The 22,232-nt window shown below is 38.4% G+C and overlaps 1 protein-coding gene across 1 annotated transcript; it reads right to left on the bottom strand.

Moving 5' to 3' along the window:
* Nucleotides 1-1,301: 1,301 nt before the first annotated feature.
* On the bottom strand, nucleotides 1,302-8,444 carry LOC144661393 (uncharacterized). Its single transcript, XM_078522142.1, has 2 exons — nucleotides 8,307-8,444; nucleotides 1,302-6,477 (listed from the first exon to the last, which is right to left on the bottom strand). The coding sequence occupies exons 1-2, from the start codon at nucleotides 8,437-8,439 to the stop codon at nucleotides 3,269-3,271; spliced, it is 3,342 nt and encodes a 1,113-aa protein (XP_078378268.1). The 5' UTR covers nucleotides 8,440-8,444; the 3' UTR covers nucleotides 1,302-3,268.
* Nucleotides 8,445-22,232: the final 13,788 nt, after the last annotated feature.

Below are 22,232 nucleotides of genomic sequence, written 5' to 3' on the forward strand. Positions count from 1 at the left end.
CCATTTTCCGAAGATTTCCGAAGATTTTCAAAATGTTGCCCGAAGGTTGTACGAATGTTTCCGAACATTTTCCGAACTTTTCCGAAAATTCCCGAAGATATCCGAAGATTGCCGAGGAAGATCCGAGGATGTTTCAACTTAATATCGATTTTCTTTGGCTCATTAAGCATTGCAACAGGGCAAACTTGCCAGAAAATGTTCCGAAATCGATATCTTCACATGTGAAAATAACATGTTATTTTCACGTGTGAAGATATGATTTTTTCGTGCGAAAGATTTCCTGGTATTTCTCTGACGTTTATATAATAAAATCCAATTTTGATCAATGAACTGTATGACTGCGGACTGCGTTATGAGTGAAATATAACTTAACAACAAAATTTCACTGTGGACTGTGGACCACGGGACCAGACGAATAATGGCGGGATATTCTACAATTGCTCTTTTGTTTCAATATAAATAATGAAATTACAGAGAAGTTATGAAATTATTATCGCAGATCATAAATTTACTCTAGCACAGGCTAAAGTGTCTTCAATAGTGTAAAGGTCGGGACAAACTATGCGACAAGTCGCAGTGACAGGTCGCGGCGACAAGTCGCTCCGTCTGTACTGCTTACAACTAAGTCGCTGCAACAAGGTGTTTGTTTGGTGCACAAACAGCGAATTTGGAAGAGTGGTAATGCAAACTAGTTTTCCATATTCAATATGGCGAAAATACATGACGCGCACTCATTAGTTGCCGTATTTATTCGATTTACCGTCCTGGGCGCTTATTAAATTTTTGGACCTTGAGGGTGGGCGCTTATTCGAGGCTGGGCGCTTATTAAATTTTCACCATTTTAAGCAAGAAACACGTTTATTTTGCAAGAAAACAACAATTATAATAAATAAATGTGAAGGTGAACGAAAGCTGAAATTAAATATTCATTAAAAGTTTCAGTAAAAAAGCGAAAAAACTCGGTTTTCGGGATAGTCATTAAATAGTAGTTAGTCAATTTTAATCTCAACTTCAACAATAATCAAAATTCCTCTTGTGCCCTCAATTTAGAGGGGTGGGGGTGGGCGGTTATTCGAGGCTGGGCACTTATTAACTTTTTCTACCTTCAGGGTGGGCGCTTATTCGAGGTGGGCGCTTATTCGAGGTTGGGCGCTAAATCGAATAAATACGGTAATTCATATTTTGTTGCAGCAACTTGTCGCAGCAATTCGTCGCAGACGTGTACACGCGCTGCTGCCATTGCTCATTTTGTCGCTGCGACGTGTCGCACAAATGCAAACCAGTTTGAATTTGTGCGACACATCGCAGCGACAAAATTCTGTTGCAGCGACATAGTTTGTCGAATGTCACACAAGGCGACTTATAAAAGTAAGCTGCAGATTGATACACACTAATCTACTTTTTTAACCTTTTCACATTTTCCTGTTTTCTATGGAATATATAATTATATATTGTTTTTACCGGTTTCACTTGTAATAATAATAATAATAATAATAATAATAATAATAATAATAATAATAATAATAATAATAATAATAATAATAATAATAATATTAATAATAATAATAATAATAGTAATAATAATTGTTTAAATAAAAACATAATAATTTTATTTCTCTATTAATTTTCTACAATATTTACAATGGCTAAAAATACATTCTGACTTAAGTTTGAGCATACATTACAAATACGACTTATTTTTGGAGAAGAGAAAAATAAAACGGAAACAACAAGCCGCAAGTTTAGTCTATAAGTTTTTTTTGCAAGTTAAATACGAGTTAATTGGCTAAAGGACAATCCTTTCTTCATGCAAACTACGTTTAATTCAGAGTTGAATAAGCAAGCCAAGTGAAATCATTTACATGAGCCAGTTCTTGTTGTTTTCATTCTAAAAGTAAAGATATATACTTAATGAGTCTATTACGAACCGTTGCATTAAAACCTCCTAAGGCAGAATCCCTGGCACACAGTCACTAAACAAGATTCTAAATGTGTAGAACTTTCTTCAGCTCTTATAAAAACTAGAACAATTAACTTGCTTACTCCTAATTGGCAATCAGTAAAATGCTTTAAAAGATACAGTAGAGTTTTATGTTGTGGAATAAAGTGTTGTACGCAAAAAGGAAACTCATGATAAGGTGCTTGAATGCACTTATTAGAGTTTCCCTGGCCCAATAATACAATAAGAACAAAAGGTTTTTTGTTACGAAGCCATATAGGATTATGGAAAACACCAAAAAACCAAAGAGTATAATTACTTTTTTGTCCCCTTTGCCAAATATCGTTCAAACATCTTTTTTTGCAAATTATTTCTCATCAAGTTGAAGCGACTGGCTTTGAACAAATTTCTACAAACTCAAAAAGTCATGGCCATAACGGCCCTGCATCTATTAATTTTAGATCAACAATGAATTTTACACAAAAATGTGTGTTAACATATTTATCTAACGTTAACATGTTCTTCATCTTCTAGTCAAATTTACAACTCCCAGGGCAGGAGTGTAATGCTCTAGGCCTTTTGAGCATTTCCGACAGACAGGGTGAGACAGAAATCACCCGTCATTTGCTCAAAACTGCAATTATATAATACAGGCACTAGTGATCCTGAAATTCACTGAAATGAAATATTTACTATATTGCGTTACATGATGCTTGAAAACTTTTAGGAATCCGAGCCAAACTTGAAAACTTTAGTCAGAACAGCATAAAAGCTTAATACGTTAAGCCTTGTTCCATAACAAATAACGAACATACAGCTATTTCAGATAACGTTGTCCGGATCAAAGCTTAAAGACAAGACTGAAAGGTAGTAAGGGTAGGAGAAGAGAGCAACTGCACGTGTTGAATACTAAAATATATAGTGACATGACAAACGCGGATTTGCCCGTTTTCTTTCTTTTCAGACATGTAAAACAAGGTGCTTTTAACCACACTGAATTTAAGAAGAATTTTCAAACTCAGAGCCAAGTGAGAGTGAAAGTTAAGCTACAAAAAGGCCTCCTGAGAGGAAAAACAAACTCGTGAATTCTTCACGTGCGAAATACGAATTTGTACATTTAATGAAGCTTATATGTAAATTTGTAGTGAATACCCAGAACGTCATATGGTCTTGCCTTTTAGTTTTAAGCTTTGACCCGACAACGTTAATTGAAATAGCTGTAAACACGGTAAGTTATTTAACCTTTATATCATTTTGGAAATATGAAGTCCCTGTTCAGTTATGTAAAGTTTAACAACGAATAAGAAAAACAGTTTTGAGGCTAATGCTTCAAGCGGTATCATCCATGGGTACGTCAACTGGCAGGAGATGGCTTCTATCGTCATCATTGCTGCTTTCATCTTCCATTCCACTCGCATCGCATTCACCATTTTCGTTTTCATCCAAGGTACCATTGACGCGACCGTTACCAGTGGACACAAGAAGATAGAAAATAGTTCCCACTAGAACGACCAGAACACATGTATTGACAATCATCACAAACCACACAAATGTGCTGGTGAACGAACAGTCCAGAAACCTTAACAGCATGAAAGACATAGCCAACACGAACAATACCACCGGCTCCAAAAAATTCTCCTGGGAGGGTCGTTTATTGGGCCGTTCCTTATAAGGCTGTAGCCTCAAGTGAATCATAGCTGAAAACATGAGTATCAGCCAAACCATAAAGGTTTGCAAAGTGGAGGAAGAAGGAATCATAGACAACGCCATGGCGAGAATCAGGCGGCGAAGAAGCATGAAAATCTCAAAGTAGCGCTGATACTTTGGTTTGTAAGGAAGATAGACCGGGCCAAGCCAAGCATCAAGTTTCTGGCGGTCGTCAGGACTCATTTTGTTTCGCTTTCGAAAGAAAACAAACATGAGAGAAACGAGAAGCAAGGGAAACCCGATCACATAGAACACAACAGATACGGCACCAAGTGCTGTTAGTGTGTTGTAAGTGTGAGAGTTGCATTCTATCCAGGGGGAGTTAGGCATGTAAAGAATATCACGGTCATTTTGGCACGGGCGAAGAACGGATAGAGTTTGCTTGACAATGGGAAAGTAACTGAAGCTGAGACAAAAGAAGGCACTTTGGCGACATTTGAAACGAACGCTTTCCATGCGTCGCTCGTGTGGACGAAACCTGTCGTAAGTCAGCAAGATGAGAAAATACAGACCAATTGTTGCCATGCACGCAACTGGAAGAAGAATTAAAAACGTAAACCTACCAACGGGAGTGAAAAAAGTCGGTAAATCGCAAGAAAGCGAAGGGAAATACAGATTCCAGTAGCTGCTCAAGTACTTTTGAGCTGCTACGACTTGTTGAGGCCAAACGTTGGCACTGGATACCATGAAATCCATGGTTTGAATATAAAACACAGCGATACTGACGAGAGACCGAGCAGCTTTTCCTCTACTCGTCATACATAACACAAAAACCACCAGGTTTAATTTGAACATCCAAGCAGGTAGGAATTCCAACATCATGAAGGTTAACATTAAGAGAAAATGAACCGCGGTAACAGCAAACCATTTAAAAGGTTTCAGCTTGAAATAAAAATATGACCAGAGCAAAGCAAGAAAAGACACAGCAAAGGCAGGAATAAACACGTAGTAGTAGGTTTGATCGCCTTTGGAACATTTAAAACAAAGTCCACCAATTTTGTAAAATCCGTCTTCACAACGAGAGCAAAACCTGTCTGTGTTTCCTGGGTGACAGATGCAGGACTGATTGCATGTTGTGATCAGAGTTGACACCAAAGGCCTATAATGTGATAAGTTTATGTTTGGTGTTGTGTCGAGGCGACAGGTGCAGGAGTCTGATGGATTGCATGCAGATGATACTGGACACTTGACAAGATGGGTGACATTGTTAGGATTAGGTGACGGCCAGTAGCCACTGCGCAAGGTCATGATATTTGGCTGGAGATCGTCGGATTCAGTGAAGGTAAACTGAGGGCAAGTGCCGCCATCCATGCATGGTTTGCACAGTCCTTTCTCTCCGTAGAAGTCTGCATTACAGACGCAATGTCTGTATTCATAAAATGCTGGATCCAAGCGAATGCGGCCATTGTTGAATGTTAGCCTTCCTTCAGGACAAGTAAAGTTCTTTGATCCTGGTGGCCTAACCATTCTTAAGAAGTCAGGACGAAAAACGTTGGACGACGCTCTAGTTCCTTTTCGCATGGAAGGATTTCCAGTAATATCCAAAAAATTTAGGGAGATCATATTTTGAATTCCTGCTGGAAGACTACCAGACAGATTATTTTCTGAAACGTCAAGATAAGATAGCACAGAGAAATCTTCAAAGAGAACAGGCAAAGGGCCATAAAAATTGTTACCACTTAGATCGCAAGTAGTTAGTTGTCGAAAGTAAAACACGTTCGGAGGAATAGGGCCCTTTATGTCACAGTAGCTTAGATTTAAAATTGATGGATATGAACCTGAGAAGAGCTCCATGAAGCTTGTGAAATTGATCTTCAAATTTCTATTTTCAGCTAGGGAAACTAACGATTTAACAGTTGCATTTGCATTCTTTGGCCACGGTTTCCCTCTGTTAATTGAAGAAAACTTGTTTTGTGAAAAATCGATCATTTGCATGCCTGGTAAAAGAAGCAATTCGCCCGGGATATCACCGGTCAGTTGATTGTTGGCAAGATTTAATATCCTGACACGGGTAGTATTCGGAGATATTTGTGGAAATTTGCCCGAAATGTTGTTTCCAGGCAGAACAAGGTATCCGATTTTTTTTGGCAGCATAGGAGGCATCTCGCCGATAAAGTTTACCCCAGAAACATACAACTGAGATAATGAGGGAATTGCGAACAAGTCGTTTAGGTAGCCATGCATCATACCAGGTGTGTTTCGTAGGTCCAAATACCAAAGTTTTTTCAATCTTGAAATGCTTCTTGGTATTTGTCCACTAAGGTTATTTCCTGCAAGGGAAAGAAATCTTAGCTCTGTCATATTTCCTATGTCTTCTGGTAAACGGCCAGTGAAGCCTTCGCCGTCCATGTTGTTCCCTAGGAAATTCTGCAGATTTCTAAGCTGTACGATTTCGTTAGGAATATCTCCAGCAATAGAAGCTCCATTGAAATCGACGGTCAAAAGTTTGCTCATGTTTCCAAACAAAAAGTCGCCAATCCGTCCTTGGAGTCTTGGGTTACCAGGAGTACATAAGGACATCAAGTTACGGATCTTCCACAGATTTGAAGGAAGAGAGCCATCCAAGTTATTGTAAGCCAACACAATAGTTTTGATGTACGAGTTGTTGTGACAAGTGATACCATACCAGGAACAGTGAGATGTTGAACTATTCCATCCGTCCCTTTCGTACCATTGTTGACCATTTGTGGATGTGTAAATATCGAGTAGAACTTCTCTTTCTTGCTCTGGTGTAAAAGAGGTATCATAGATGAAAATGGGAAACTCCTTATGAAAACCGTAAACGCGTTTCAAACAATCGTGACCCTCTGTATGCAGGAACGATTTGTATTCTGAAACAGAAAATTAAAGTTATAAATAATCAGTGAAGGTTGATAAATGAAAAGTTCCAAACAGAATTGATCAAATTGACCTTATTGCGGTTTTCAGAGAAATGCGAACTCTGAAATTCAAAATACAACTAACGATTGCGTTTTTCGCTGCCGTCAATCATAATTATGGCGACAGCCAACAAACCATGAAAATAGAAACAAACAAAATGGATCGAAATCTACCAATCACAACTGACATATTTGACCTTTTGACCCGGTTGAAGTGAACTTCTGTTTCCCGAGAGGTCCGCTAAGATGATTGACGGCAGCAAAAAGCGTAAACCGTTGGTTAAGGATTGAATTGCAAAGTTCGCATTTCACTGAAAACCGCAAAAAGCTATTTATCATTTTAAAATAACTCGTCTAATCTAAGATATTACAAAATTCTCGAATCCGATAGGTCATGCAGCCCGATGTTAGCCCAAAGAGGATAGCTTACGCGTTAATTAACTGGACATGCTCTTATTGGACAGGGTTCGCGACGTGCATCTCATGGTCGCATGGTCTTATTCATAAAGATTTTTGAACTGAGAGCAATAATTTTAGCAGTAATGAAACTCGTTATTAAACAAATCGGACCCCCGGCCCGCTTGGCAATCCAGCGACCGAGGTTGGATGAATCACTGGATTTGTAAGTCTTTTAAAAGATAGTGCATAATCAATGTTCCTATTCTAAGTAACTTACTAAGTAAGTAGTAGTGATTGCTTGCTTGCTTTCAGCCGGTCATACTATAGCATTAGCAATCGATCATCGCCGATGAAATAAAACCACGGTCATGTGTAAACTTGGACGCGCAAACTCAAATGGTTTTGTGTATCAGATTGTGTAATCCGCAGGCGAGCTTGGAAACATCCACCTTGCAAAACATTTTTTTCCAAAACGATTTGGAAACTTCAACTTCATCGATTTATCATTGCAAGCCGCTCATTATGATTTAAAATTTCAGTAGAACCCTGTTAACTGGAAAAATGTAGGGAAACAAACACAGTTCGAGTGGGTTGGGTTTCGAGTTATCAAGGTTAATTGAATACCGTAAAATTCCGGTTATAAGCCCCCCTGGTTATAGGCCCATCACCTTGGAAACAAAAAATACATCCGATAATAAGCCCCCCCGGATATAAGCCCCCCTCTACCAGATGACAGTACTGAATAGGGCTAAATGTTGCTTTATTATGCGTTTTTAACTTAAAAACGTATTTCCATCAACACTCCTGTGGCTCGCGCGCGTTTCGAAACGTTTTTTTCATTCCGCTTATAAGCCCCCCCCCCCCACCCCACCCCCAGATATAAGCCCCCTCCGCTTATAAGCCCACCCAAAAACCCTAACGAAGTTGTATAAGCCTAGGGCTTATAACCGGAATTTTACGGTATTCAATTTGCCATGTTAATAATTGACAGTTAACTGATTTTTAACTACACCATTATACGACAAGAAGAGCTGAAAACATAATTCAGTGGGCATTCGTGGCCAATAATAACCAAATACGAGTTTGTGGGTAAATTTTGATCAAGGGAAACGAAATTTAGTTCGACTTAGCGGGGAACTCGAGTTATCCGAGTTCGAGTTAACCTAGTAAGAATGACTTAAAGTGGGTTCAAATCCAAGAGAAATGAGACTAAGTTCGAGTTAGCGAGGGTGTTCGAATTATCCAAATTATCCGAGTTCGAGTTACCGGGTTTTACTGCTGTTTTCTTTTGATGCATGTAATCGGTCGTGGTGTTACGATAACATCTCATTTATTCGTAATGCCTCTTGCTGCAAAATATTTAGCCTCTATCTTATACTTACCATAAGTATCTCGGGGCCACAGTGCATCCGTTAATCCACGCTGGATAAGTATTAATTGACAAAACAAGACGCTTAGAAAAATCAACTTGCACAGTCCAAGCTGACACAAAGAGTGGGTATAAATACCCATCATAGAAACTTTATCAGGGGCACCCAACGAGACAGTTTTACTATAGGTGTCGGAACATCGTTTTTACGTTATAGGTGTCATTTTTGTACGATTTAAAGCCTTATTTTTAAACGCTAAGAAAAGCGTATCTTTTCGGATACGCTAGGTGAACTTTCAAACTTCAGAAAATTTTAGGGAACGAAATATCATTAACCGAATTTACGAGCCACTGTTGCCTTCTCGAAAATCGTAGCTGGTCTTTTTACGTACCCAAAACGTCATTTTTCTCTCTCCGAAAACAACAGGCATAACTTTGTCCTTGTCATGAAAGTTTGAGCTAAAGAAATGTCCAGTTTTTCATCACATTTTAATCCGAAAATCGTAGGCGATTATAGGTCTTCCGCCCCTGCTTTATTCTATGTTGCGAACTTGGTCAGCTGCAGTATATATCAAAATGGCGAGTGCAGGATGTATTTAATTAAAATCGTGAGTAATGCATGGTTGCTTACCAATGAGTGTAAGTTGTGCTACGGTTTCCCGTCTCGTTTTATTGTACTTAATTTTTAAACAATGCAATGAAACGAAAACGAAAACGAAAAGGGAATTGGTGCTTTTAATCAGCAGCAAGAAGAAAATTACTGGAATATTTCATATTCTCGGCATTTTGGGTTCCTATTGTAATAAAATAAAGGATGTCAAAACACTTCACAGCAACTGACTCACCGTTACTAGTATCCGAATACTCAAATTGTCTATCGTGTGGTGTCGCAATTGTTTAATTTAAGTTCAGACAACTCGAGTCAAGTCACTAGGGAGCTTTAATTCTAAGTGCATGTGAATAGCACGGAAGCTGAATTTAGTTTCGCTTCCTCAAGAAACAAACGTTTATTACGCGGAAGTGTAAAGTACGAAACAAACCACTCTCGAAAGCGATGGGAAAACGGTCCTAAATCCGAAAGTGCAAGCGAAGCCATTTTGTAGGTTCTATCTTTCCCATGAAAAAAAAAATGAATAATTGAAATTTCGAGAAATTGTTTTGCACGTCGGAGAGGAAAAATTTGAATAAGTTGGTGGAATCCAGCAGAATCATCTCATCTGTTACCCAAGAGGCTTCTGAGTTAAATACAGAATTATCGGTCTGCACTGTGTTTTATCTGTTGACTGCCGGCCAATAAACTTATTTGTTTTCATATTACCTGCTGCCTCGCTCTATTATATAAATGTAAATGAACTGATGGAACGAAACTTGATCAGTGAATAAACAAAGAAATTGAGCTTCATTTTTGAAAGCGCCCTGTAACACAAAGTCGCTATATCTGAAAATCAATAAAATGTTTAGCCATCATAACTTCCCATAATTGCATTACCTTTCCGTCTTTAAGAACTCCCACCTCTCCTATATCTAAAATACTGAAGCTGTACAGCGAATAATTCATGTACGAGATCATGTTTCGTGAAAAGTCCGACAAGTTTGTAATTAATGAATAATGCAAGTACTGATCTTGAAACTACTTCGTTGTCACAAGCAAAAGCCCAGGGCCCAGCAAGCACAACAACGACAGCGAAACCCTTCAAACTTGATATCTTCATTTCAAACCCTGAAAAGAAAAGATAAAGCCGAGCCTTGACACAACAGTTGCAGTGCCTAGATTCCGCGGCTACCCATGTCTGAATTAAACCACTTGCGATCTGTATCAAAACGTGTCATAGCACAAAATATGTTGCCTGAAAGTGTTTTGAAATAACTTTGATTTGCACGAAAATGAATATGCGAATTACATCAGTTTTGAAAAAGGAATAAATATAAAGGTGTTAAACTGTCAAACGTATTTGGGGCTTGAAATAAAAATAATAGCAAGATAATTAAGACGTTTAATATACTAGAAAAATATGATTGACTGGGTTTTTGTACTCGTTTTAAAAGAAAGAAATTTATAACCTTTGTTACATTAAAAACTAAAAGTCTGACTACATATTCGTAAAACGGTCAACATTTTGAGTGTAAAGGTTTGTTGTTCTTTCTTTTCGTTGTTCTCTAAAGTGTAATAGGCTAAACAATTCAATGTTCTGTTTCCTGGGTCGTTTGTTTGTTTGTTTGTTTGTTTATATGTACTGAAGCTGATAAGGAAATGCTTAAGGCGACAAATGCTTTTTGTTAAAACTTAAAAATATACAGCAGGCGATAAAAAGACCTGGTTGAGACAATCCCATTTATTCCACGTCTATCAAATTTTTTTTGTAACCTGTGTCGTAACAAGAGGGATGCATTGTCTATATTTACTTTCTGTTCTCCAACCAATAATATCGCTAGGTTATCTTTGAGTTTCCAGGTCTTGTTTGTTTGTAAATAATAATTCAACAGATTGTAACCTGTGGCGTAACAAGAGGGGGTGCATTATCTATATGTTCTTTTTGTTCACCAACCAACTGAACACTGCTTTATTACTGAATCACTTCTGTCTAGAATACATCCTACGGATTCGTTTCTGACATTTTCTATCTCCGACTTAGCGCGTGAGAGCCAGTAGTCAGGTCGCTTAGCGCAAATTTTTGGAGAAATCGTTACACGGTTGATAAAAGCACCAAACTTTGCAGAATGATTATTTAAAGACTATTAAATAATTTTATCCGTGGCTCCACCTGAATTTTTTCCTGCAATTTGCAAAATTTGCTAAACATTTTGACCACGTACAAACTCTCAAGCACCGATTCCACGCCATTTTGAATTGATGTAATGAAAGTCGTCCTGACCTCGAGCCAAATATTTTTCCGTCCGTCCCTCCCACTCAGTCAATAAGTACATAATCCGCAGGCGAGCTTGGAAACATCCACCTTGCAAAACATTTTTTCCAAAACGATTTGGAAACTTCAACTTCATCGATTTATCATTGCAAGTCGCTCATTATGATTTAAAATTTCAGTAGAACCCTGTTAACTGGAAAAATGTAGGGAAACAAACACAGTTCGAGTGGGTTGGGTTTCGAGTTATCAAGGTTAATTGAATATTTAATTTGCCATGTTAATAATTGACAGTTAACTGATTTTTAACTACACCATTATACGACAAGAAGAGCTGAAAACATATTTCAGTGGGCATCCGTGGCCAATGATAGCCAAATACGAGTTTTTGGGTACATTTTGATCAAGGGAAACGAAATTTAGTTCGACTTAGCGGGGAACTCGAGTTATTTGAGTTAAGTTCGAGTTAACCTAGTAAGAATGACTTAAAGTGGGTTCAAATGCAAGAGAAATGAGACTAAGTTCGAGTTAGCGAGGGTGTTCGAATTATCCAAATTATTATACATTGTAGTCACTAGCTGTCTTCTCATTAGCTAAGAGCCTACAGCTAATTCTGGGAATCCGCGCAATATACAGATTAGTGAATAATCTGCTAGCAGATTATTCACTAATCTGTAGGTTGCGCGCGCAATGCATGATTTCTAATGGCAAATGTGTCAGGCATCTGGCGGCGAAGGAAATTCATAATCGTCGATTTGCTTCTTCAACCGAGAAATAATTTGTCCTAAGTTGGAAAAATTGCTGGACAATTAAGTCCCAGAAAACACAAAACGACTAACAAAAGTTGGGAAGGAACTATTCCACGAAATACTTTGAAAAGCATTCAGAATTTAAAACATGGCGGCAAGCAGGAATGAGCACAATTTTTGAAACAGGTTGAAATCGTTTGTCATTATTTTCTTTACTCAAAAACCATGTATAATAAAACAATTATAAGATTCGGTTTTTGTGATATCCGGAATAATCAAGATCTCGGCAAGTGTTATCAGCCTCAGCCTTCGGCTTCGGCTGATAACACTTACCTCGACCTTGATTCAGTCCGGATATCACAAAAACCTCATCCAATAATTGTTTATTATCCGAGTTCGAGTTACCAGGTTTTACTGCTGTTTTCTTTTGATGCATGTTATCAGTCGTGGTGTTACGATGACATCTCATTTATTCGTTACGCCTCTTGCTGCAAAATATTTAGCCTCTTATACTCACCATAAGTATCTCGGGGCCAAAGTGCATCCGCTAATCCACGCTGGATAAGTATTAATTGGCAAAACAAGACGCTCAGAAATATCAACTTGCACAGTCCAAACTGACACAAAGAGTGGGTATAAATACCCATCACAGCAACTTTATTCTATGTTGCGAACTTGGCCAGCTGCAGTATATAACAAAATGGCGAGTGCAGGGTGTATTTAATTAACACCGCCAGTAATGCATGGTTGCTTACCAATGAGTGTAAGTTGTGATACGGTTTCCCGTCTCGTTTTATTGTACTTAATTTTTAAACAATGCAATGAAACGAAAACGAAAACGAAAAGGGAATTGGTGCTTTTAATCAGCAGCAAGAAGGAAATTACTGGAATATTTCATATTCTCGGCATTTTGGGTTCCTAGTGTAATAAAATAAAGGATGTCAAAACACTTCACAGCAACTGACTCACCGTTACTAGTATCTGAATACTCAAATTGTCTTTCGTGTGGTGTCGCAATTGTTTAATTTAAATTCAGAAAACTCGAGCCAAGTCACTAGGGAGCTTTATATTCTAAGCGCATGTGAACAGCGCGGAAGCTGAATTTAGTTTCGCTTCCTCAAGAAACAAACGTTTATTACGCGGAAGTGTAAAGTACGAAACAAACCACTCTCGAAAGCGATGGGAAAACGGTCCTAAATCCGAAAGTGCAAGCGAAGCCATTTTGTAGGTTCTATCTTTCCCATGAAAAAAATAATGAACAATTGAAATTTCGAGAAATTGTTTTGCACGTCGGAGAGGAACAATTTGAATAAGTTGGGGAAATCCAGAATCATCTCATCGGTTACCCAAGAGGCTTCTGAGTTAAATACAGAATTATCGGTCTGCACTGTGTTTTATCTGTTGACTGCCGGCCAATAAACATATATGTTTTCATATTACCTCCTGCCTCGCTCTAGTAATGCATTGTTGCTTACCAATGAGTGTAAGTTGTGCTACGGTTTCCCGTCTCGTTTTATTGTACTTAATTTTTAAACAATGCAATGAAACGAAAACGAAAATAGCGTTCAATAGCGTTCACAGTGTTAGTGCGTGCGGTATTTAATTAGGTACTTTCGCACGTATTGAGTCCGCCTGCGTGTTTAGTGCTAGTTTTCTTTAGCGAATTAAAAGCATTTCGTTCACTAAACAATCCAGTTTCCCTTGGCATTTCTTTAAGACGGAAAACATATTTCTTATGTCAGGACTCTCGACACCGTGGATTTCTTTTAAGTGCTTGCCAATTACTGAGGTTTTGTGTTCAACTATGGGATGATATAGATGTCGTGTGGTGTAACCCACATAATCAGCATCACACTGATCACATTTAAATGAATAAACAACGCATCGCTTTTTCACCAAAGCAGGCTTCTCCTCTTGTAACTTCAGCTTGTCGCCGATCTTACCACTTGCGTAAACCTTTCAATTCGCGAGAGAAAACCAGCACTAAACACGCAGGCGGACTCAATACGTGCGAACGCTATTGAACGCGAAACACTTCTTTTAAAATATTCTAATATACTCTATCACCTCTATTTGCATTTAAACTAAACTCGACCGTTATTTTACTCTTATCTACTTGATAATGAACTCAAGATGAGTTCGAAACGTCGTGGCTTATTTTCGCCTATTTTTATACTTAATTGTATATCGAAATGTTCTCTCATTAGAATTTTGATATAATAAAGGATGTCAAAACACTTCACAGCAACTGACTCACCGTTACTAGTATCTGAATACTCAAATTGTCTTTCGTGTGGTGTCGCAATTGTTTAATTTAAGTTCAGAAAACTCGAGTCAAGTAACTAGGGAGCTTTAATTCTAAGCGTATGTGAATAGCACGGAAGCTGAATTTAGTTTCGCTTCCTCAAGAAACAAACGTTTATTACGCGGAAGTGTAAAGTACGAAACAAACCACTCTCGAAAGCGATGGGAAAACGGTCCTAAATCCGAAAGTGCAAGCGAAGCCATTTTGTAGGTTCTATCTTTCCCATGAAAAAAAAAAAAAAAAATGAATAATTGAAATTTCGAGAAATTGTTTTGCACGTCGGAGAGGAACAATTTGAATAAGTTGGTGGAATCCAGAATTATCTCATCGGTTACCCAAGAGGCTTCTGAGTTAAATACAGAATTATCGGTCTGCACTGTGTTTTATCTGTTGACTGCCGGCCAATAAACATATATGTTTTCATATTACCTGCTGCCTTGCTCTATTATATTAATGTAAATGAACTGATGGAACGAAACTGGATCAGTGAATAAACAAAGAAATTGAGCTTCATTTTTCAAAGCGCCCTGTAACACAAAGTCACTAAACAGTGTCTTATATCTGAAAATCAATAAAATGTTTAGCCATCAACTTTTTGCTCATAATTATAATTGCATTACCTTTCCGTCTTTAAGAACTCCCACCTCTCATATCTAAAATACTGACGCTGTACAGCGAATAATTCATGTACGAGATCATGTTTCGTGAAAAGTCCGACAAGTTTGTAATTAATGAATAATGCAAGTACTGATCTTGAAATACTACTTCGTTGTCATAAGCAAAAGCCCAGGGCCCAGCAAGCACAACAACGACAGCGAAACCCTTCAAACTTGATATGTAATATTTCAAAAACGAGTGCGAGTGTTTCATCGGGGTTTCCAAAAACGAGAAAACTGATGAAAGCACGAGGCCGTTGGCCGAGTGCTTTTATTGTTTTCGAGTGTTTGGAAACGCCTATGAAACACGAAGCACGAGTTTTTGAAATAGCTTCTCAATCGGTGCCTAATTGCAAACAAAATATATTATTCACGAAAACTTAATTTTTTATTTCTTTTGTTTAATTAGCGTACAGTTTGCAATCGGGGTCTTATTGCAAAAAAAAAAAGGATATTATCCACGAAAACATTGAATTGTTGCTATCTTTTGTTTAATAAGCGCATAGTTTGTGATGATTATGTAAGATCCGTGTTTTTCACAACTGGGCTTGTTTACTTCAAGCCGCCACAATTTGCATGCAGCGGCGTCCTGCTAGTTTTGAAACGTGGACGGGCTAGCTGAGGATGAATATCGCCGGTTTCGGCCGCCCAAAATTGTGCAAGAAAATTCCTTGCTTGCACAGTCAAACTGATAGTGGACAAGTGAGCAGTTGAGGTTTTGAGAATCAACTTGCCAAACAGCGCGCAAGCAAAAATCCCTTTAAGCTTCTTTACTTGACCCGGGAAGTGTGTTCAAGGATTATGATGTTCACCGCGTGCAAAGTCTTGAAGAGAAGTTGGAGGCCTGAATGGTCTGTCTTTAAAATATTGGCTCACAAAATTCGTTCACCAAAAACTCGGTTGGGAATAAGAACGGTGGTCGATCGCTACGAGATGTTCAGGAATGTTTCTGAATTGTACTAGCACTGTAAACGTAAATTTTAGAGTGACTCTACTTAACCCGTGAAACAGAAGCTTGTCTATTCAGTCGGTGTTTGTGTCATTAATATTTAAATTAGGATAACCCCGCATCACAAGGGTTTGACGTTTTATCAAATTCTAGAGTTTGATATTTCATCAAACTATCGTGGAAAGGCCTCTGTCCAGTGCTTCATCGGGTTTTCAAACCACAGGCACCTGACCAAATTGGCATATCCTAATTGGCTTGTCATTTCATGAATTATTAATGAGTTTGAGAACTTCATTTCAAACCCTGGAAAGAAAAGATAAAGCCGAGCCTTGACACAACAGTTGTAGTGCCTAGATTCCGCGGCTACCCATGTCTGAATTAAACCACTTGCGATCTGTATCAAAACGTGTCATAGCACAAAATATTTTGCCTGAAAGTGTTTTGAAATAACTTTGATTTGCATGAAAATGAATATGCGAATTAAATTTTTGAAAAAGGAATAAATATAAAGATGTTAAACGGTAAAACGTATTTAGGGTTTGAAATAAAAATAAAAGCAAGAAAATTAAGACGTTTAATTTACTAGAAAAATATGATTGACTGGGTTTTTGTACTCGTTTTAAAAGAAAGAAATTTATAACCTAATTGTTACATTAAAAACTAAAAGTCTGACTACATATTCGTAAAACGGTCAACATTTTGAGTGTAAAGGTTTGTTGTTCTTTCTTTTCGTTGTTCTCTAAAGTGTAAAAGGCTAAACAATTCAATGTTCTGTTTCCTGGGTCGTTTGTTTGTTTGTTTATATGTACTGAAGCTGTTAAGGAAATGCTTAAGGCGACAAATGCTTAACTTAAAAACATATAGCAGGCGATGAAAAGACCTGGTTGAGACAATCCCATTTATTCCACGTCTATCAATTTTTTTTGTAACCTGTGTCGTAACAAGAGCGATGCATTATCTATATTTACTTTCTGTTCTCCAACCAATAATATCGCTAGGTTATCTTTGAGTTTCCAGGTCTTGTTTGTTTGTAAATAATAATTCAACAGATTGTAACCTGTGGCGTAACAAGAGGGGGTGCATTATCTATATGTTCTTTTTGTTCTCCAACCAACTGAACACTGCTTTATTACTGAATCACTTCTGTCTAGAATACATCCTACGGATTAGTTTCTGTCATTTTCTATCTCCGACTTAGTGCGTAGGAGCCAGTAGTCAGGTCGCCTAGCGCAAATTTTTGGAGAAGTCGTTACACGGTTGATAAAAGCACCAAACTTTGCAGAATGATTATTTAAAGACTATTAAATAATTTTATCCCTGGCTCCACCTGAATTTTTTCCTGCAATTTGCAAAATTTGCTAAACATTTTGACCACGTACAAACTCTCAAGCACCGATTCCACGCCATTTTGAATTGATGTAATGAAAGTCGTCCTGACCTCGAGCCAAATATTTTCCCGTCCGGCCCTCCCACTCAGTCAATAAGTACATAATCCGCAGGCGAGCTTGGAAACATCCACCTTGCAAAACACATTTTTCCAAAACGATTTGGAAACTTCAACTTCATCCATTTATCATTGCAAGCCGCTCATTATGATTTAAAATTTCAGTAGTTAACTGGAAAAATGAATGGTTTCGAATTTGAAACTTGAGGAAAAGAAAGCGAAGTCATTCATGTTCTGTGGCACCCATCGCCTTGGAAGGAAAAGATCGGGAAACTCCAAGCCAAGGCCAATTATTGCACGCTTTACATGCCGAGCAGACAGGGATTTTACCTGGCGACAGCGCTTTAATCTCAGGGACTCTGCGGTAAAGATTGCGGAAGACCTGCCCCACAACGTACGCGAGATTCGGAGGGATATTTTAATTCCAGCGCTTAAAAAAGCAAGGGAAACCGAAGGCACCAAGGCGGCGATCATTGGCGACCGGCTACTAATCAATGGAAAGAAATACACGTTTGACAAGATTCCTAAGAAATGGCGATCGAATGTTGCTCAACATCAACACAAGTAGGTACTATACGAACAGTCCTTTACAGGATCATTCCTCACAAACTTGCTAATTTCGTCTCGTATCCTTTGAACATTAGATTATTTTCTTATTTTTGTTGCGGAGTCTCGAATTAGCATATTAATCTTGCTTTCCGCTTTGCGCTTAAAGTTACGATCATTCCGCACGCCCATTACTCTTAAGTTCTGTTTTAATTACTGTAGTAATTATGTTAGTCCTGCGTAAGGTTCAGGTATACGTGTTAATTATCAATGGCTATTGTCCACTTTATTATTTGTTCCTGTTTTTTTCGTACAAGTTGTTTATATTGTTCATAATAGGTGTATTATTAGTGTCTCTATTTAATGGCTGCTATGTTTTGATTGAGTGGATTCTAAAGCAGGGTAATTGTTTTCACCATCACACTTCTTAAATATATGTTCTTTGAACGTTAGAGGTTTATCAGGGGAAGCCAAACGTCGAGAAACTTTCAAATGGCTAAGAGAGAAAAATTTCCAAGTTTTCTTTTTGCAAGAAGTGCACTGCACAAATGAAAAACGAGACCTGTGGCAAAACGAATGGGGCTATAAAGCACTCTTCGGGTGCGACAGTAGTCGAAAAGCCGGTGTGGCTATTCTATTTAAAAACAATTTCGATTTCATATTAAACAAGGAATATATTGATCCAGGAGGCCGCTTCATTATCCTAGATATTAAAGCCGCCAACCTGAGTTTCACGTTAGTTAATCTGTACGCTCCAAACAAGGATGACCCTAGTTTCTTTCAAAATATTACAAATCGAATGCGTGATTTTGATTGCGACAATATTGTCATAGGCGGAGACTTTAATTTGGTGTTAAATGTAGAGTTAGACAAACAAGGAGGCAACGCTAACACCTATCATAAGAAGGCTTTGGCTGAAATAAGAAAAGTTCAAATAAATCTCGACGTAGGCGATATCTGGCGGGACCGGAATCCGCTCACGACGCGATACACCTGGAGAAGACGCAACCCCGAAATATCTTGCCGTCTTGATTTTTTCCTGATCAGCTGCGGGCTATATGGCAAAGTAACGAATTCTGACATTACTCCTGGATACAAAACTGACCATTCTATGATTACCCTGAGCCTAGGTGTCACTGAAAATCCCAGAGGTCCCGGCTTATGGAAACTGAACACCTCCTTTTTAGGAGATGTAGATTTTACACACCGGGTCAAAACAGTTATCTCCCAGACATGTGAAGATTACAAAGATGACAACAATGTCGATGATGCTTTGTTATGGGAGATGATTAAACTTGAGGTAAGAGAAGCTTCAATTTTTTATGGAAAGGAGAAAGCTATTTCCAGACGTAAGGAGGAGGACGATCTGCATGCGAAGGTGGCATACTTGGAGAAAAAAGTTGAAGAACCCATTCCCCCTCAACTGAAAGAAGAACTTAGTCAACAATTGAGTGAGGCAAAAGAAAGCCTAGAAAAAATCTATGAATATAAAACTAAGGGATCCATCTTGCGGTCTAAAACTCGGTGGTACAACGAAGGCGAGAAAAACTCAAGCTACTTCTTTAACTTAGAAAAGCGACATTTTAAACGTAAGGTTCTATGCCAACTTCGCCAAGCTGACAACACAACTTTAACCTCCGATCACGACATCCTTCAAGAATGCGTGAATTTCTATAGTGATTTATATAGTAGTAGAACAATACAAAACAACAAGGAGGACTTGGATTTCTTCCCAAGAGATAATAGTGTGAGACTTGATGAAGACTGCAAAGACTCCTGCGAAGGCCTTCTAAGTGCCAATGAATGCTTGAGTGCCCTTAAGACAATGGAATCAAATAAATCCCCAGGCTCAGACGGTTTCCCAGCAGAGTTTTATAAATTCTTTTGGAATGACATCTCTACTCTTTTTGTGAATGCAATCAACTGTTCCTTCCAAAAGGGGCTATTATCCGTCACCCAGAGGCAAGGTATAGTTTCTCTTTTACCGAAGAAAGACAAAAACCCCATTCTCCTAAAAAATTGGAGGCCAATCACTCTTCTAAATTGTGACTACAAAATTGCAGCTAAGGCGATTGGAAATCGAATTAAACGGGTACTTCCAAAAATTATTGACAATGACCAGAGCGGCTTCCTAAAAGGACGCTCCATCGCCGAAAATATTTTACTAATTGATGGAATAATAAACTTTGCGGATAATACGAATAAACCCGGTCTCCTGATGTTTGTAGACTTCGAAAAGGCGTTTGATTCGATCGAGTGGTCTTTCATAGAACGAGCTCTCATACACTTCGGTTTCGGGCCCTCGCTGGTGAACTGGTTCAGGCTTTTCTACAAAGATGTCTCCAGCGCCATCCAAAACAACGGTTGGGTCTCAGAGCATTTCATCTTAGGTAGAGGGGTCAGGCAAGGCTGCCCGATGTCCCCATACTTGTTCATAATAGCAGCTGAGATACTAGCCAATTTTATAAGAAGGGATAAAGACATAAAGGGGTTTGAAACGAATGAAGTAGAACACAAACTTAGCCAATACGCCGACGATACAACCTTAATACTCGACGGTTCTGAGGGCTCATTTCTTCGTGCAGTTGCAGTCTTGGACGGATTTCACATAATCTCTGGGCTCAAGGTGAATTACGAGAAAACAAAAGTGCTATGGGTGGGTTCAGCAAAAGAAAGAGAACAAATAAAATGTGACAAATCGGAAATTTCCTGGGTGAAAGGAAAAGTATTTGCACTTGGAATTTGGTTTGCAACAGACAGGAAGACAATGCTCCGCTGCAATTACGAGGTAAGGATCAAAAAGATAGAAAGTGTTATTGAATCATGGCAGTTTAGGAGGCTCAGTTTAATCGGAAAAATTACCATCATTAAAAGTCTCCTGGTTTCCCAACTGGTCTATATTTTAACGCCGCTAACCACCTCCGTAGAAGCATTACAAAAAGTCAATAAAATGTTTTTCGATTTTCTCTGGGATGGTAAAGGAGATAAGGTTAAAAGGATATTTATAACCAAAGATTACAAGGAGGGCGGCCTAAAAATGATTGATATAAACAAGTTCAATCAATCTCTCAAAGTCTCCTGGATCCAAAAATACCTGGATCCGAAAAATGATGGGAAATGGAAATTTGTTTTCGAGGACAGTCTTAAAAAGCATGGAGGAAGGGATATTTTCACCTGCAATCTTCACAAAGACGACATCCCCACGTTAGGGGTCTGTAACCCCTTCGTCCAAGAGGTACTGGAAGCCTGGGCAGAGTTACATTTTACGGATGTCACTGACATCACTGATGTAAATGTTGGTGACCAGATCATCTGGTACAATTCTCTTATTCGAATAAACGACCGACCCGTTTTCCATAAACATTGGTTCAACCACGGAATTTGCAAAATTTCCCACTTTTTGGACGAGAATGGCACCCTGCTTAGGTACGACGAGCTGAGGATTAAGTTCCCCGAGCTAAAATGGTTTGAATCATTTGCCGTTCTTTCAGCTATAAGGTCATTTATAAGGAAGCTACATAATCCTCAGACGCCAGACAATAACATTATGAAAGGAGTATCTTTAGCTGATCTTACCTCTAAGAGTAAGATCAATCATTTTGTGTATACCTCTCTTTTAAAGAGAGAAAAAATCCCACCCATTGGAAGCCAAGTAAAATGGCTGAGAGACCTTCATGTTCAGAACGACTGTGAGGTAGACTGGAAAGTAGCATACACAATTGCTTTTAATTGTACGGCGTCCACCAAATTAAGAACCTTCCATTTTAAATTCTTACATCGGAGGATTGCCACGAATGATTTTCTGCAGAGAATCAATCTTATACCTTCAAATAAATGTTGCTTCTGTGCAAAACAAACAGAGACTATCATCCATCTTTTCTTGAACTGTCCCATAACGCAATGTTTTTGGGAAGATATTAAACAATTTCTCTTTCAAAAGGGCTTTGGGACTGAGTTTGTTCTCACAGATCTCCATTTGATGGGGCTGTTAAGAATCCCGACTAACACAGCCGTTGATCTTGTGCTTCTAATTGCGAGATATCATCTTTACTCCCGGAAATTAGGCGGAGCGCCTCCTTGTTTGTCTGTTTTCTTGAGTAAGTTGAATTCCATTATTCAAATTGAAAAACAAATAGCTTTGCATAGTAATCGTTTGACCGCCTTCACAAACAAGTGGAAGATGTTTCTCTGTTAATCTCCTCTACACATTTTTCCCTATAAATTATCTCCATGTTTTATCCGTTTGAATTATCCACCAATCTAGTTTCTGTAAACCAAGTGTTGGTTTAGTTTTTTTTCAAATGTGAAATTTATTTATAGATCCGTCTAGCCATTATGTAGTTTTTTTTTTTTTTTTTTTTTTTGAAAAATTTAATCTAGTCGACTGTTTCCTTTACTAAGTAGTTGCTGTAGCGTCATTGTTATTTGT

The sequence above is a fragment of the Oculina patagonica genome, chromosome 1, assembly GCF_052425735.1.
Source record: "Oculina patagonica isolate OP01 chromosome 1, crgOcupat, whole genome shotgun sequence".
NCBI lineage: Eukaryota > Metazoa > Cnidaria > Anthozoa > Scleractinia > Oculinidae > Oculina > Oculina patagonica.

Excerpts from the sequence above, each read along its gene's own strand:
- LOC144661393 (XM_078522142.1), bottom strand. The coding sequence starts at position 8,439 with ATGATGGGTATTTATACCCACTCTTTGTGTCAGCTTGGACTGTGCAAG. Across the intron at positions 6,478-8,306 it reads GTGGCCCCGAGATACTTATG|AATACAAATCGTTCCTGCAT; the intron begins GTAAGTATAAGA and ends TTTCTGTTTCAG.